Below are 14,662 nucleotides of genomic sequence, written 5' to 3' on the forward strand. Positions count from 1 at the left end.
TATCAGTAAACTAACACTACCGTTACTTATTGCATGTTTGTATGATGTAAGTGGATAGCAAAGCAGTTGAGAATCACAATCAGTCTAAATAATGCGCATCGTTTAATTGTGGTCGTGTGTGGTGTTTATCGACTAATGTATTTAATTCATTTGTCTTTCATTGTGCTACTGGCAAGAGCTATTGCTCATGGAACATGCGCTTCGTGCAAAACAGGAGAGAACTGTGATTGCGAGGTGAATGATTCATCGTCTCTGCTTGAAAACGAAGAATGGAAGACAAATGCGATGGTCAAAATACCACACGGAACTTTTGTTATGGGAACTGATGAACAATTCCTTCCTCAAGATGGCGAAGGTCCAACGAGAACAGTTGAAATCAGTGCATTTTGGATGGATAAGTATGAAGTGAGCAATTGGGAGTTTGGCGTTTTTGTGAACGCAACCGGTTATGTTACTGAAGCAGAAAATTTCGGAGACTCATTTGTATTAGAGTACCTGCTCAGTGAGGAAATCAAGGAAGACATCACTCAAGCAGTTGCTAATGCACCATGGTGGCTTCCAGTGAAAAATGCATCATGGCATCACCCTGAAGGATTGGACTCTAACCTGGTTGACCGATGGAACCACCCAGTAGTACATATTTCATGGAATGATGCAGTGGCTTACTGTGAGTGGAGAAATAAGAGACTCCCAACTGAAGCTGAATGGGAATATGCTGCCCGTGGAGGATTAAAGAGTAGATTATACCCATGGGGCAACAAGCTTATGCCAAAAGGAGAACATTATCTCAACATTTGGCAAGGAGAATTTCCCATAGAAAACACGAAAGAAGATGGATGTATAGGGCCGTGTCCAGTATATTCATTTTATCCAAACAAGTTTGGACTATACAATATGGCAGGCAATGTTTGGGAATGGACTTCAGACTGGTGGACAATCAGGCATACGACAGACTTTTCTAAAGATCCAGCAGGGCCATCAGATGGCAAAGATAAAGTAAAGAAAGGTGGATCATACTTGTGCCACCCTGAGTATTGCTATCGCTACAGGTGTGCAGCCAGAAGCCAAAATACGCCTGATAGTTCAGCAGGAAATTTAGGTTTTAGATGTACTAAAAGTATCTCATAAACAAAAATTTAATGTGTTTAGTATTTACAAATCACATTAGATCACATTTCATCATCACTAAATGTCTCTTCAGGATAATCACCAACTTGAACAGATTTTGGTTTTATAAAAGCTCCGTACTTTGGAGGGCACTCAAAATATCGATGTCCTGCAATGCTATATATGTACAAGAAACACAATAATTAGTTCAACTTTTTTCTTTTGTACCTGCCATCATTTTTCCCATGTGGTTCATCATACTTCACTCCAACCCAATAGCCAGGTTTGAATTGAGTTTTACCTGTACAATACACATATTCAGAAGTTCTAACACGAGTTTAGCTAGCTTACCGACAAACATAACAAGACCCCTCCTTGGTGGGAGACCAGGTAAGGTCACTTCACACCGAGATCCCACTGTGATGGCTTCTGCTGCTAAACGTTCTTCATCTACATTAGAAGCATCATTGTCTTGGCCTGCGACTCCTTGAGCAAGTCTCTTCTGTTTCAAAAACATCCTTATGGAATCTATGGTGCAAGAAATTTATTATACTATATTAAAAGCAGGGTTCTTCACACTGGTGTAACACTCTGTTCACACTACCTCCTATCCCTGGCCCTGCCTGGCCCTGCATGACAAGACGTGGTACAATGTGAATGCTGTTTAACAATAACAACTTGCATCTGTTGGCCACACGGCAAATATTTTCTAGTATTCTACAATGTGGCTATAATTACTGCAAGATGACCCCAAGCTTGTAATTATGACATTAATGTTCTCAGCAGCCCCCCTACATTATTTACTCTTGCTAAAATACAGCTGTTATAATATTAGTCTTCAGGTTTTAAGTATGGTATTCACAAGCACCCAAACAAAGAAAGGCTTATCAAGAATTTGTAATGCTGAGGAGAGAGTATACCCAGTAGAAGGTTGCCTAAACCTATGAAGGCATGCTTATGGTACAGTGAGAAATGCTGAGACTTCAGTTGCTAGTGACATAGTTAGGCAAGTGTACAATCAATACTATGTTTTATAGAACTTTACGTGGGTGAGATCAAAGGAAAAAGTGTACTTTAAATTTCATAAAGCACACTCTCAGCCAGCCAGCTGCTTCATCGACCACAAAGAGTGCTTTGTGGGCAATAAAGCACAGTTGTCCACGTGCTTTAGTGTAGGCTAATAGCCTACGGGGCTCGCGCCAGTACGACTAATCACCCAAGCCGGTGAAGGCTGATAGCCTCGCAGTGCTGAGTGATCAATCACCCCAGCCAATACGAGTTCTACCACTGGATTGCTTTTATAAATGCTTCGATGATGGGTGGGAGAAGGTAACGTTACTGTTTCGTTTGTTAATGCAAACGGACAAGTCCTGGAGATATCACAGAAATACTTCACCATATGACTCACAATAGAATTGATTGTGGGTTGTGAGCAAAACCTGCCAAAAGACGCAATGAACGTCTACCATGCCAAACTATGCATGGTGAACTACGCGTGAGTTACTTTGTTAAACTGGTTTGTGTGTGTTCAGGCTGCTAATAGTTCGTGCAATGCGAGTAGGACACTCTTCTCAGTATATGAACTCTTGTTATACATCATGCACTTGTTCTAGTTCATTATTTGGCATGTGTAATGCAGTAGTGTAAACTGCGAACAAGGACACTTTGCACTGTCAGCAAAAGTAAACAGGACAAAGCTAAGTCAATGATGCATGTATTGTATATAATGCAGTATGCTAAAAGGCACCTGTCAAACTGAAGTGACATCTAACAGTGAAAATAATAAAGCTCATAGCCTTAGCTTAGCCATTATTGAGTTACGCTTGTCTGAAGGCATCAGACAGGTAGTTAGCTAGTAGAAAATAAAGAAAAAAAATTCACCAGAAGCACTTTTGTACATAACTAATACTGCCAATTGCACCATGAAGGTATTGTGGAGCTGGTTTCAGGTGATTTTGAGAAAGTATAATATACCTCCATGATCACTAATGTACATGTATGATAGACAAATTTATCCATGTTGAAAGGAACTGAGAATGGGGGTACATTATCAGTACTGAGCAATGCAAAAATATTGTCAAATTCTACCAACAGAAATCACACTAAATACGTTTTCAAGTTGATGCACACAAACTGATTATTCTTGGCAATATGAAGACTGTACCACTAACAACTCTGTACCACTAACAACTAAAACATAAAAGTTGGCTTTAATTTTTTAGCTTGAAATTTCATATTATTGCTACTGTTGTACAAACCTGCTCTTTTACTGTAATCTTCTTCAGACATTTCATATTTCTCAACTTGAGAGGTGTCCTCAAATTCTCCTTTTTTCTTTAAGGGATCATTTTCAATAACCTATGTATTTTAAAACCACAAACTAACATCCAGTAAGACAAAAAAAAATGTTTGTAAGCACAACAAGAGCTCACTGCTTACACAAATATTTATGAAACACTACTGGGCAGAATGAAGGTTGGTATAAACAGCTGATCTAGGGACTTGTGGGATTTTACTTATATTTTAAATTACCGCCATGCATACATACAATAAAGCAGGGGGTCATGTCAAAATACTAGATAGCGTAAGGCAAAGCTGAGTGCTGCATCAGTCTCAAGACACTCCTATGAGAGTGCTGTACTTTTGTACACACAAGCATATGTAAAGCTTCAAGTTCTGAGTTGTCTTCTTTGGAGTGTTCATCAACTCCCTCAGTTCTTAGCCACCAGATCATCAGTAAGTGTCCATACAATCTGTTTCTAGTCATAGAACTAGCAAATAAGTGGTGAGTTGCTAGTTTGGCTAACTTGATAAGCATGCAATTAAGGTCGCCATTTATCCGTAAACGCTTTCCATAGCTGTGTTTTTTACAAGTAAATAAATTAGAACCTTCCACAGCTGTACCACACAACTGTTCTTCATTAGTCATAAAAGTTAATGACATGAAGCAGTTGAAAACTCTCCTGTGTCCTATAGTTGCAATGCCCGCAACTCTCACTGGTTGCCAAGTTGGAAAATCTGCACCAAGAATATTTGCACAATGGTAGAGTAAAGGAAGCACACAGGGATAATTTAGAGCTACGCCTGCTTTCGCTACAAGAGATGTGGATCATGTAGTTTGGAAATTAAGAGTTTATAGATGAAGAAAGTGATGATGAGGTAAACAATTCTCTATCTTATCCATTCTGATGGTAAAGGGAATGGTTGTGAATATAGTTAGCATTGAAAACCACAAACCATCTGTTGCATTTAGCAGATATATGTGTACTACGTACATAGCAACTGCCATGTAGTACACATATATCACATGGGCCTGAAGAAACTACAGCCATTGTAGGGTGGTCCTCACATCTACTAATCTTTTGCGTGGTGAAAACAACATATGAACACATACCCTTCCTTTTCATACCTCTTCACTCCAGAATAATATGATTGGTTTGCTGAAAGTTGGTAGCACCACTTACAGAAAAGCAAAAAAGTAGGTATTAATATTCTTGAATTCCTCTCCAAATCCTAAATACTTACAAGGCATTCCACTGTTCCCTAAATGAATCCCAAGCAGCAGTAATACAAAATTTGAGCTGAGTCCTGCGACTGTGAATGGGCTTCTTCACTGGCTTGCTGCGAGTTACTCCTTGTATAGTTTCAAGCATATTGGAATATGAACTATGAAGATAACAGAATGTGGAAAGGAAATAAATGATTCACAAGATTTATACTTTCTATGCACTTCATAATGGCTATCAAATGGCAGGAATGATATTTACATATTAAACCTAAGTGACCTGTGAAACATTGGGGTTGTTGACTCCAAATTTGTAAGATTCAGTGGCAACAAGAGTGGTTATTTCTCCTTTCTATCATCAACTGTCATCTGTCCTATGTACTTACAGATATGGTTTTCTCCCCCAATAGACATTACTAATACGGCTAAAAGTACAGTTATTCCAAAAAGGCATTGGGTTAATTTATAAACCAATGGAAGCATCTTTAGCAGCTGCTGATGGCACTTGTCAAATGCTGAAGCTGTTAGTAAATTGATAACTAAAAAAGTATATAAGTACCTAGAAGGAGATGATGCAGAAAATTTTGGTGGAGAGAAATTGCATGCATACTTCCAGTCTCCCTTTCACATGCATCACTGGGCGTGAGCAGAAGTTATGTGTGGATATTGACAACAGACTTATCTTTTGAATGCTGTCTGTCAAAATAGAATTTCAAAAAAGTATAATACATGTGGCAGAGCTCTTTTGAACCATGAAGATGCTGTACCAATCGCTAAAGTGTTATCTGTATTGGCTGGAAATGTGAAGAAACTGCACAACAACTACAATATTACATAATAAAAACAAACTGCTTTAATATAAACCACAACCATTGCTCAAAACTATCTGTTTATCTATGGTGTTTCTTTACGAAAGCTCTTTTGACAATAGCCTTGGTTCTGCTGTTCATTTTCTTTCACAGATAAGAGCTAAAGGGATATACAATTTCTGGTACCCTACAAGGCCAGTGCTATTGATTTTGGATGCTAAAACACCAGTACGGCCCACTAGCTAGGAAGGCTGTTCACACCATATTTAGAAACCAGTTTTACCCGTATTTTGAACTGACATGAAGTATATGGTTCAGAGTAAGCCTGTATAAGTATAATATAGAGTCTACAGAGTGTTCACACTGGCTACTTTCAGCATATAGCTTCTTTGCTGTTGGTGAAGACATACAAGGAAACAAACATACATACCTATATAAATACACTATTTCAGGAAACCAGTGCGTGCCTACAGCCAGCCTGTAGCCGGTTGTGGGAACATGCCTGGTTAAAAGGGAAATAGGGATCAGTGAAAAAATCCAGAAGGGATCTTACTATAGTGGCAAAGTAAAGCACAATTTAGGAACTAAAAACAATATGGCACATGTAATTAACATTAGTCAGAATAGGGATGTATGCCACCCATTCTGGGTGATCCTTATTTCCATTTTTATTTAAAGTTTCCATTATATTCATCTAGTATTATAATGAGCATTTGATAAAAGAAGTAACAAATAACTTATAGAGTAACTTAAAACTAATACATAACTTTGAATTTAGATCTCTGTTATCTGAACAGTATCAGGAGTGTGAATTGTTGGGATAATTGGAAATGGCTGTTCTATTAGAGTATTTTAAGTACAAGTGTATATTAGAGTATTTTAATGCAGGCAGCTATGTATATAAATGTATGGCTTCAGTTATCGGATAAATGAGGGCAGGATAACCAAGGGTACTGCATCATGCATGAACCACTAGTGGTCCATAATCCATGTTTTGCAAAAAAATCCTAAAAACATTTACTCTCAAAAAGTATCCTTCAACTCAAAACAAACTTTTGGTAGTTCTTTGCAATATAAACATGTCAGATAAGAGCAATTGGTCAGCAAGGTAATTGTAGATGTGACTGCTACTATAGAAAGGTTTTGAAACTGACTGCTCACTACTATAATTAGACTGCTCTCACTACTATAATTAGACTGTTCTATGTGATGCCTTAGCTTCATAATTGAAGTATCTCAATCGTATGTGCAGTATTTTACAATCAACATATTATGAGACTGACTTAATAGCCTTACTATTATCTTGCAAGTACCAACAGCCTGACAAGCTTCCCAAAACAACAGTGCTACATCATCTGTAAAATAGACTAGCTGTCTCTGTAACTGATTAGCTTTCACTAACCCAGGTGGTTTTTAAATGCGTGACAGCAATATGTAATTAAGGTAAATGGCACACAACGGGTGTCCTAGCTACCACAAACTGAACTCTAATCGCATAGATGTGTTCTTGGTGACCAAAGTTTTGATCAGTAGTGGTGAAACTTTTGTATTGAGTGGCACCAGACACTTGTGGTCAGAACCAAGACTAAGCATCTGTGACTACAAATATTAATTCTCACTACTTGACAACTGGCATGTAACATGTCGATGCTATTAGAAAAGTAACACAATGTAATCAGTTTACAAAATGTACAATACTTGTATCAAAAGAATGCAGCCATTGACTGGGGAAAACCTGTCTTACCGTAGTGGATGGTGCTTGCTTGTCTTACCGTAGTGGATCGTGCTGCATTTCACATCAACGTGCTTATTACTTTGATGTAAAAGTGTTCAATCCCTATGCTCCATCTTATCAATCAGTACCAGTTTCAACTTGTTATTGCCATAATGAGCAACAGAAGAGGAGAGCTTATGACCAGCAGGTTCATGATGTATGTTTCTCACCTTTAGTAATTTCAACTACTGGCTGTGGACCAACTACTGATTTTGTCCTTACCATCTATCATGCATTGCCTTCCGCAAAAAAAACCCTACAGTCACGTACTTCGCTAGCTTCTACATCATAAGGATTTTCTTTAATGCGCTCAGCTGTTTTGTGTGCCACTCCTCCCCTGCTAGGCGTGTGACCCCTCAACGATCATGGTTAATCTGGCTATGCACGAGGGGCATCTCCACCGTTAGTTTGGACATTTTATAGTCTGTATTTGTTTTATTATAACTTAAATAAAAAAGAATACATACTATATCTTACAGTATAGCCATTAACTCACGTGTATCCTCATTTTATCCATAACATTGCAAGATGAAAGAGTTGCTGAGTCATCATCAAGGCGTTTGATAAATTTTCCTTCATCACTAAAGAGTTCTAGCTGCATCGTGCTGCATGACGCTCCAGTTATAAGTTCCAGTCTGCTCTATACAGAATTGATTTACAGACATAAACTACATAGTCATAGATAATCATGATAGAGTAAAAAGTTGCTATAAGTGTAGTAAGATCTATACCTTAAGCTCATTAATCGATACGTCAACATTAAATCTACTCTGCGATGCAAATGAATTTAATGAACTACTGACTGTTACTTCCACAGCCATTCTTCAAGTTCTAGCAATCTATACGTGCATTATTTAGAAAAATCAAATTCTGGCGCGTCTCGTATAACGACCTACTCTAGATCTTTCGAGACCATAGATCTGTTTGGTAAGACATGAAAATCAATTGTGAAGTGGAAGTAACCTACACGCTAAGTCATGGAGGATACGCTGGAAAGTCTTTTCGGAGCAAAGCTGCTCTTTGTGTAGGAAGAAAAGAAACATCAAAGTCCAAGTTGGTATGTCGGGATAGAAAAGATCAAATATTTCTGCTACTAACTACAGCTAAAAACACAAATGGAACGAAATACTTTGTGAGTAAATACGACTTTAGCATTCGATATAATTTTTTTTTTAGGTCGAAGGAAACGTGGAGAAAATTTATTACAAATTTGTAAAGGAAGGGAAAGCTACTATTAAATTTAAGGAACCAGCTCATTTGTTATCAATCAGCAAGGTAAGGGAATAATTTTTATACAATTGTCAATGATCATTGTATGCCACTAGGCGGATCCCAGACAGTTGCACATATTGATACAATTATTACAACTTTCACCAGCCAAGCAGAGGCAAGAGACATTGGTACCTTTGCTACCATCAAAAGTGAACACAGCTGACCCTGTGCCTACCAAATTGGTAGTGATTTCACAAGCAAAATACCCTGTAAAAGGTTTCCCTACAACATTAGAGCGGTTTGAAGCTGTGGGGATTAATTTAAACAGGATTGATAAGAGGCTTGCTAATTTGCAGAGTCTAGCATATCTTGATTTGTCAAATAACCATATTTCAGAAGTTCCAGAGTCTTTACAAAATGTTTCATTGGTAGAACTCAAACTGTCTGGCAATAAGATTGAAGAATATCCACTGGCCTTGTGTTTGGGTACCATTTCTTCTTCACTGCGAAGTTTGGATTTAAGTCGGAACCTGTTAACTAATCTTCCAGGAAATTTTGTGCAGCTGAAAGGATTAGTTCGATTAAAGCTGGATTGTAATCAGCTAACCACACTTCCAAAGTGCTTCGGAAAGCTCACAAATTTAAAGTATTTGTCAGCCAGCAGTAACCAAATTACTGTCCTTCCTCATACTTTCAAGCGGCTACAGTTAGAATCAATAGACCTGTTTGGTAACCCCTTTTCTGGTCCTGGACTACTGAGAAGATGTGCCGACCTAAGCCTTCCCTGTTTACAGGAACTTGCTGCTAGAACAATCCGAAGAGAGAGGTATGTGTGCTTTACTTTATACCTTACAATGATGTTTTAATTATCTTAGATTGCGGTATAGTCCTCAGATTCTTCCTGTGAGAATCTGCCATTACCTGGATTCAGCCAAACAATGCCTTTGTGGCAAGGCTTGCTTTGACAGCTACCTACATCATGTTGCTTTGTTAAATCTTCATAACATTTCATCCACGGTAACTTCAGTGGATCCACAGGGAAATACCAGAGTGACAGTGGAGATTTTCTTGTGCTCAGCTAGATGTATGAAATTGTGGAATTCAAAACAGTAGTGTCATGAATGTAATACAATAATAATTCCTTGTACATGTGTCTGATTAAGTGTTTTCTGATGTGTTTTGGTTCTCTGCTAACATTAGTTCTCTGTTTTCGTAAGTCCAGAATCCATTAAGATCAGTGAGAATATTAATCACTGTTTCTCCTTGTCCACTACATACAAAAGAAAGCAATGATACACGTACATACGCACACAACACCTCTGGCATACCTGCTCACTAAATCTTGATAGTTAATTCTTAGTGGGTCTTTTGGTTTAACCATATCAAAAATTTCATCCTACAATCAACAGTAAATTAATATACAATAGACCATTCTTTCAGTTCTTTACCTTGATGTCAGCAAAGTTGACTGGTTCTTGTTGATGTCTTTCCATCATCTTTTGAATTGCCTGTTAATAAAAAATAAAACACAATGTATTGTTACAACGTTCTAACCCTGAAAAAGTATTGCAGTGAAAAGGCAGTCAAATATCCATGACCTTCAATATCTAGCAGTCGAAAGAAGTACTGAATAGCCTGGGGTTCTTTCTTGTTTTCCATAGCCAGAACAAAGTCCAAATAAGTCTTGTAATCCTAATATCAAAAGTGTATTGATATACCAGGACATGACAAATTTAGTTTGCACTCACAACTTCACCATCATAAGTTAGACATTCTTGAAAAATCCGATCAACAAAAGCGATAGTTAAAGTGGAAGTTCCATACCTTAGAATAAATATTGCTTATACACAGCAACAAGAAATTACCTTGAATATACACAAAATCTTGGTTACACAAGTACAAGAGGGAATATTAAAGTAAATTACAGATTACAGTAATGAAATAGAGGACACCTGGTGGACATTATTTAATTCAGTCATGACTATGGACTCAAGTAGGAATCAATAAAAATTTGACTTCATTACTAGTTATTGTACATTGTTGTGGGTAGTAGAGTTGAGACATACCTCCAGACAAGAAGTAGTACAGTTTCCTTCCTTACCTATAGCCACTGAATTAGTTGATGACCAAGTCTAGGTAATAGGCTATGTGATGCTCCTATGATCAATATCAGGATTGGGCAGGTGTAGTGGCACACATTTTTTACATTGCAGGATGTTTTTTTTAAATATTGCAAATGTATTTGCTATAGTCAAGAGTTCATCAAGACACACGGTAGTGTGTCGTGTGGCCCAAGAAGCCGGCACACCACACCGTGAGTATATTAACAGGAAGAAAGAAAATGCTATTTTCACACCTTTGTAGCTCCGTGATTCCTTATCCAATTGAAACCAAACTTGCTACAGAAGTGCCGGCTAGGTAGGGAAGACCACATTCCACATTTGAAGAAAATCGCTCAAGCCATTTCTGATATGAGCGGCCAAAGTTTGGATTTTTTCTCATTTTTCTTCCATTTCTTTTCGCACACTTCACAAAATCCGCCATAAAACACGAATACGTGCTCCAATCGGGCTGAAATTTGGCACACTTAAAGGGCTCATTAAGGCAAATCTCAGTACCAAGTTTGGTAGGAATCCGATGAACATTCATGGAGTTATCACCGATTATTTGCGTAAAATAAGGTCGAAGGTCTGTCACGCCTACAGGGTAAACCCCTTGGAGGAAAATTTATATGTAGATCGAGTAACCATCGTAGGAGTGCCTTTTTGTGGTTTGAAAGGAATCAAGATAAAGACCATGGAGATATGACACAAAACCCTACCTGTGTCAAAATTACGCGATCGATTTTTATGAATAAAAAACTATTAGTTTTCACGTCTACCTAGAGCAATGAGCTGAAAATCAGTATGTAGCTGGAATAATCATCATAGAAAGTCCTTGCAGTAGTACAGAAGAATTGGATTACAAACCACTGAGTTATGATTCCAAAGCGAACTATGTGTAGCAAATGCGAGATCGAGATACTCTAATAGAACAGTCACCCTAATAGAGCAATCAGCTACGTTTATAACTTACTCCGTTATAGAATCATATTTCATTGCAAGTTATTCTGTAGGGAGTTCAGCTACAAACAGTTACTTTTATCTACAAGCAAGTCACCCTGTAGAGAATTCAGCTACAAATATGTCGCTACAGAGATTCAGAACATTATAAGTCACACAGAAGAGAGTTCAGCTATAAACAAGTTACCCTGTAGAGAGTTCAGCTACAACTAGTAACTCTGTAGAGAATTAAGCTACAAACAAGTCACTGTGTAGAGAGTTCAGCTACAAAAAAGCTACCTAGTAGAGAGTTCATCTAGATCAGCTACAAACAAGCTACTTTATACAATGTTCAGCTACAAGTAAGTCACTCTGTAGAGAGTTCAGCTACAAACAAGTCACTCTGTAGTATAAACAAGTCACCATGTAGCTGGAGAGTTCAGCAACCAATCAAAAAACCACCCTGTAAAGAGTTCAGCTATACAAACATGTTACAACTTTATAGAGAGATCAGCTAGAAACAAGTCATCCAGTAGAGAGATCAGCTAGAAGACATGACCTTATAGAGAGTTCAGTTACAAAGAAACCACCATGTAAAGAGTTCAGCTGCAAACAAATCACCCTGTAGAGAGATCAGCTAGAAGAAGTTACCTTGTAGAGAGCTCAGCTACAAAGAAACCATCATATAAAGAGTTCAGCTGCAAACAAATCACCCTGTAGAGAGTTCAGCTACAAACAGACCACCCTTTAGAGAGATTAGCTAGAAGAAGTGTAGACAGTTCAGCTACAAACAAATCACCCTGCAGATAGTTCAGCTACAAACAAGTCACCCTGTAGAGAGTTCAGCTACGAACAGATCACCCTGTAGACAGTTCAGCTAAAACAATTCACTCTGCAGAGAATTCAGCTATAAACAATTCACCCTGTAGAGAGATCAGCTAGAAGAAGTCATCTTGTAGAGAGTTCAGCTACAAAGAAACCAACATGTAGAGAGTTCAGTTGCAAACATTAATCATCTGTAGAGAGTTCAGCCAGAAACAAGTTCACCCTGCAGAGAGATCAACTAGAAACAAGTTACACTGTAGAGAGATCAACTACAAAGAAACAATCCTGTAGGGAGTTCAATTACAAACATATAACTCTATAGAGAGTTCAGCAAGAAACAATTCACCGTGTAGAGAGATCAGCTAGAAACAAGTCATCCAGAGATCAGCTAGAAACAAGTCATCCAGAGTTCAGCTAGAAACAAGTCATCCAGAGTTCAGCTAGAAACAAGTCACCCTGTAGAGAGTTCAGCTGCAAGCAAATCACACTGTAGAGAGTTCAGCTAGAACAAGTCGCCTTGTAGAGAGTTAAGCTACAAAGAAACCACCATGTAGAAAGTTCAGCTGCAAACAAATCACAATGTAGAGAGATCAGCTAGAAACAAGTCACCCTGTAGAGAGTTTAGCTGCAAGCAAATCACCCTGTATAGAGTTCAGCTAGAACAAGTCGTCTTGTAGAGAGTTCAGCTACAAAGCAACCATCCCGTAGAGAGTTCAGTTACAAACAAGTTACACTATAGAAAGATCAGCTAGAAACAAATCATCTTGTAGAGAGCAAGCAAATCACCCTGTAGAGAGTTCAGCTAGATCAAGTCGCCTTGTAGAGAGTTCAGCTACAAAGAAACCACCATATAGAGAGTTCAGCTGCAAGCAAATCACCCTGTAGAGAATTCAGCCAGAAACAAAGGAGTTCAGCTAGAAACAATGAGAGTTTCAGCTACAGTTCAGTGATGTAAGAATTCACCTTATTAACTACAGTATGTGATGATCATTCAGTGTTAAATATACAAATATTTAATCAGACAAAAGCTATACACACAATTACTTCCTTTGTTCCACAATTCCTGCAGTAAAGAAAAGCAACAAGTTAAAAGGAAGCACCAAAGCCAGTTTATGGCCAGCTTTGTGGCTTGCAATGCAAAAAGAAGTGATATCTAAACCAAAACAGCCAAACTGTAAAAAAAGAGTGCAGCCCCTAAGAAGGCCAAGGTGAAAAAAGATATGAAATCCAAGGTAGCGGCCAAGAAATGGCTGTGATGGTAGGTTAATGGCAAAAATTTTAATTAAGACAATTCAGGTGAATTTGGTGCCGAATCCTAGTGGAGGAGACAACACAAATTCACCTGAATTATCGTAATTAAAAATTTTGCCATTAACCTACCATCACAGCCATTTCTTGGCTGTCACCTTGGATTTCACATCTTTTTTCACCTTGGCCTTCTTGGGGGCCGCACTCTTTTTTTTTACAGCTTGGCTGTTTTGGTTTAGATAATAATTTGTATGAGAAAATACCATACAAATATTATGAACTCTTGGTATAATAGTTGAAGTATTCTCAAGTGATAATGTTCCAGTCTCTGAGAATTTAAAGTTAATAATTTGTCAGTAGTCCAGATTCCACATTAGGAAATTGTCATTTAGTATAGTCTGATCATGTTGCTGGCTTCTTGAACTTCACGGCCATCTTCAACCCCGCCTGCTAAACTGGGCGAATTCCACTTGGATTTCACTAGATCAAGCCATGCTTGTCAACTCTTATTTTGAAAATAAATTCCTATAAGTTTCCTATAAGTTTCCTATTTCTTAACACACCAAGTCACTGAGAGAGCCTATGATCAAACCCGTGTTTGGATCTCCTCCGCTGGCTGCCCTTTTAAAAAAAATTTATTGAACTTTTAATGCTACTTTTTGTTGAAATACTGTAATAGAAAATACACCTGTACTCAAAATACTCTACATTCGATCATGAGGATACGGTTATACAAGGGTTGGAGGGTCTACTGTATTGCAGGCCTAATTGTCTAGTCATTGGCCTGTTAATCCTGAGATCTGGGAATCCCTGTTAGAAATAGTTTTTTTCCACTCTTTAAATTTCACTAAAAATACAATACTGTCAGTGCTTACAGAGTGGCTAAAGGAGATCACTTGGCTGGTGCCAATACTGTGGCAACTCATTTTAACAATACCTGTGAAAGCCAACATGTGATAGTTATTGAGCATGATTTTCTTTCTGCAGAGAAGAGCCACTCAAATTGTTTGGAAGTCATTAAGCATGCCGAATGAAGTGCTCTTGAGAACATGTACTATTAGAGGAGGTTGTCCATGCGAAGCTAAAGAGATGGTAACTACTGGAACAGAGTCTTTAGATGCTTTACGGAGAAACAGGCTCA

The 14,662-nt window shown here is 38.1% G+C and overlaps 4 protein-coding genes across 7 annotated transcripts in view; 2 read left to right on the forward strand and 2 right to left on the reverse strand.

Annotated features, from left to right (window-relative positions):
• On the forward strand, window positions 1-1,190 carry LOC136237120 (formylglycine-generating enzyme-like). Its single transcript, XM_066027417.1, has 2 exons — window positions 1-996; window positions 1,050-1,190. Exons 1-2 carry the CDS (start codon window positions 136-138, stop codon window positions 1,077-1,079), a joined length of 891 nt encoding a protein of 296 aa, XP_065883489.1. The 5' UTR covers window positions 1-135; the 3' UTR covers window positions 1,080-1,190.
• LOC136237126 (tubulin-folding cofactor B-like) lies at window positions 1,121-8,087 on the reverse strand. 2 transcript variants are annotated; one of them, XM_066027426.1, is made up of 6 exons: window positions 7,927-8,087; window positions 7,692-7,835; window positions 3,370-3,465; window positions 1,459-1,639; window positions 1,336-1,408; window positions 1,121-1,284 (listed from the first exon to the last, which is right to left on the reverse strand). In XM_066027426.1, the coding sequence occupies exons 1-6, from the start codon at window positions 8,014-8,016 to the stop codon at window positions 1,170-1,172; spliced, it is 699 nt and encodes a 232-aa protein (XP_065883498.1). In that variant the 5' UTR covers window positions 8,017-8,087; the 3' UTR covers window positions 1,121-1,169. The 2 variants fall into 2 exon arrangements, with proteins under 2 accessions (XP_065883498.1, XP_065883496.1); XM_066027424.1 differs by having other exon boundaries at window positions 1,459-1,635; window positions 3,366-3,465.
• On the forward strand, window positions 8,028-9,623 carry LOC136237117 (leucine-rich repeat protein 1-like). The gene is made up of 4 exons (XM_066027412.1): window positions 8,028-8,327; window positions 8,372-8,470; window positions 8,521-9,233; window positions 9,283-9,623. Exons 1-4 carry the CDS (start codon window positions 8,130-8,132, stop codon window positions 9,518-9,520), a joined length of 1,248 nt encoding a protein of 415 aa, XP_065883484.1. The 5' UTR covers window positions 8,028-8,129; the 3' UTR covers window positions 9,521-9,623.
• The window catches only part of LOC136237116 (serine/threonine-protein phosphatase 2A regulatory subunit B'' subunit gamma-like), a 24,039-nt gene continuing 18,876 nt past the window's right edge, over window positions 9,500-14,662 (reverse strand). For all 3 annotated transcript variants that reach the window (XM_066027408.1, XM_066027410.1, XM_066027411.1), the window contains exons 14-18: window positions 10,156-10,231; window positions 9,962-10,099; window positions 9,856-9,915; window positions 9,736-9,803; window positions 9,500-9,677 (exon numbers count right to left, since the gene is read on the reverse strand). In XM_066027408.1, the coding sequence (XP_065883480.1) occupies window positions 9,566-9,677; window positions 9,736-9,803; window positions 9,856-9,915; window positions 9,962-10,099; window positions 10,156-10,231 (454 nt within the window). In that variant the 3' untranslated portion in view covers window positions 9,500-9,565. The remainder of the gene's footprint in view (window positions 9,678-9,735; window positions 9,804-9,855; window positions 9,916-9,961; window positions 10,100-10,155; window positions 10,232-14,662) is intronic.

The sequence above is a fragment of the Dysidea avara genome, chromosome 10, assembly GCF_963678975.1.
Source record: "Dysidea avara chromosome 10, odDysAvar1.4, whole genome shotgun sequence".
Lineage (NCBI taxonomy): Eukaryota > Metazoa > Porifera > Demospongiae > Dictyoceratida > Dysideidae > Dysidea > Dysidea avara.

Coding starts and splice junctions, on each gene's coding strand:
- LOC136237126 (XM_066027426.1), bottom strand. CDS start 8,016: ATGGCTGTGGAAGTAACAGTCAGTAGTTCATTAAATTCATTTGCATCG. Junction 3,466..7,691: donor TGGATAAAATGAGGATACAC/GTGAGTTAATGG, acceptor TAAAATACATAG/GTTATTGAAAATGATCCCTT. Junction 1,640..3,369: donor AAGAAGATTACAGTAAAAGA/GCAGGTTTGTAC, acceptor ATTTCTTGCACC/ATAGATTCCATAAGGATGTT.
- LOC136237120 (XM_066027417.1), top strand. CDS start 136: ATGTATTTAATTCATTTGTCTTTCATTGTGCTACTGGCAAGAGCTATT. Junction 997..1,049: donor CATCAGATGGCAAAGATAAA/GTAAAGAAAGGT, acceptor CTATCGCTACAG/GTGTGCAGCCAGAAGCCAAA.
- LOC136237117 (XM_066027412.1), top strand. CDS start 8,130: ATGAAAATCAATTGTGAAGTGGAAGTAACCTACACGCTAAGTCATGGA. Junction 8,328..8,371: donor CAAATGGAACGAAATACTTT/GTGAGTAAATAC, acceptor TTTTTTTTTTAG/GTCGAAGGAAACGTGGAGAA. Junction 8,471..8,520: donor ATTTGTTATCAATCAGCAAG/GTAAGGGAATAA, acceptor GTATGCCACTAG/GCGGATCCCAGACAGTTGCA.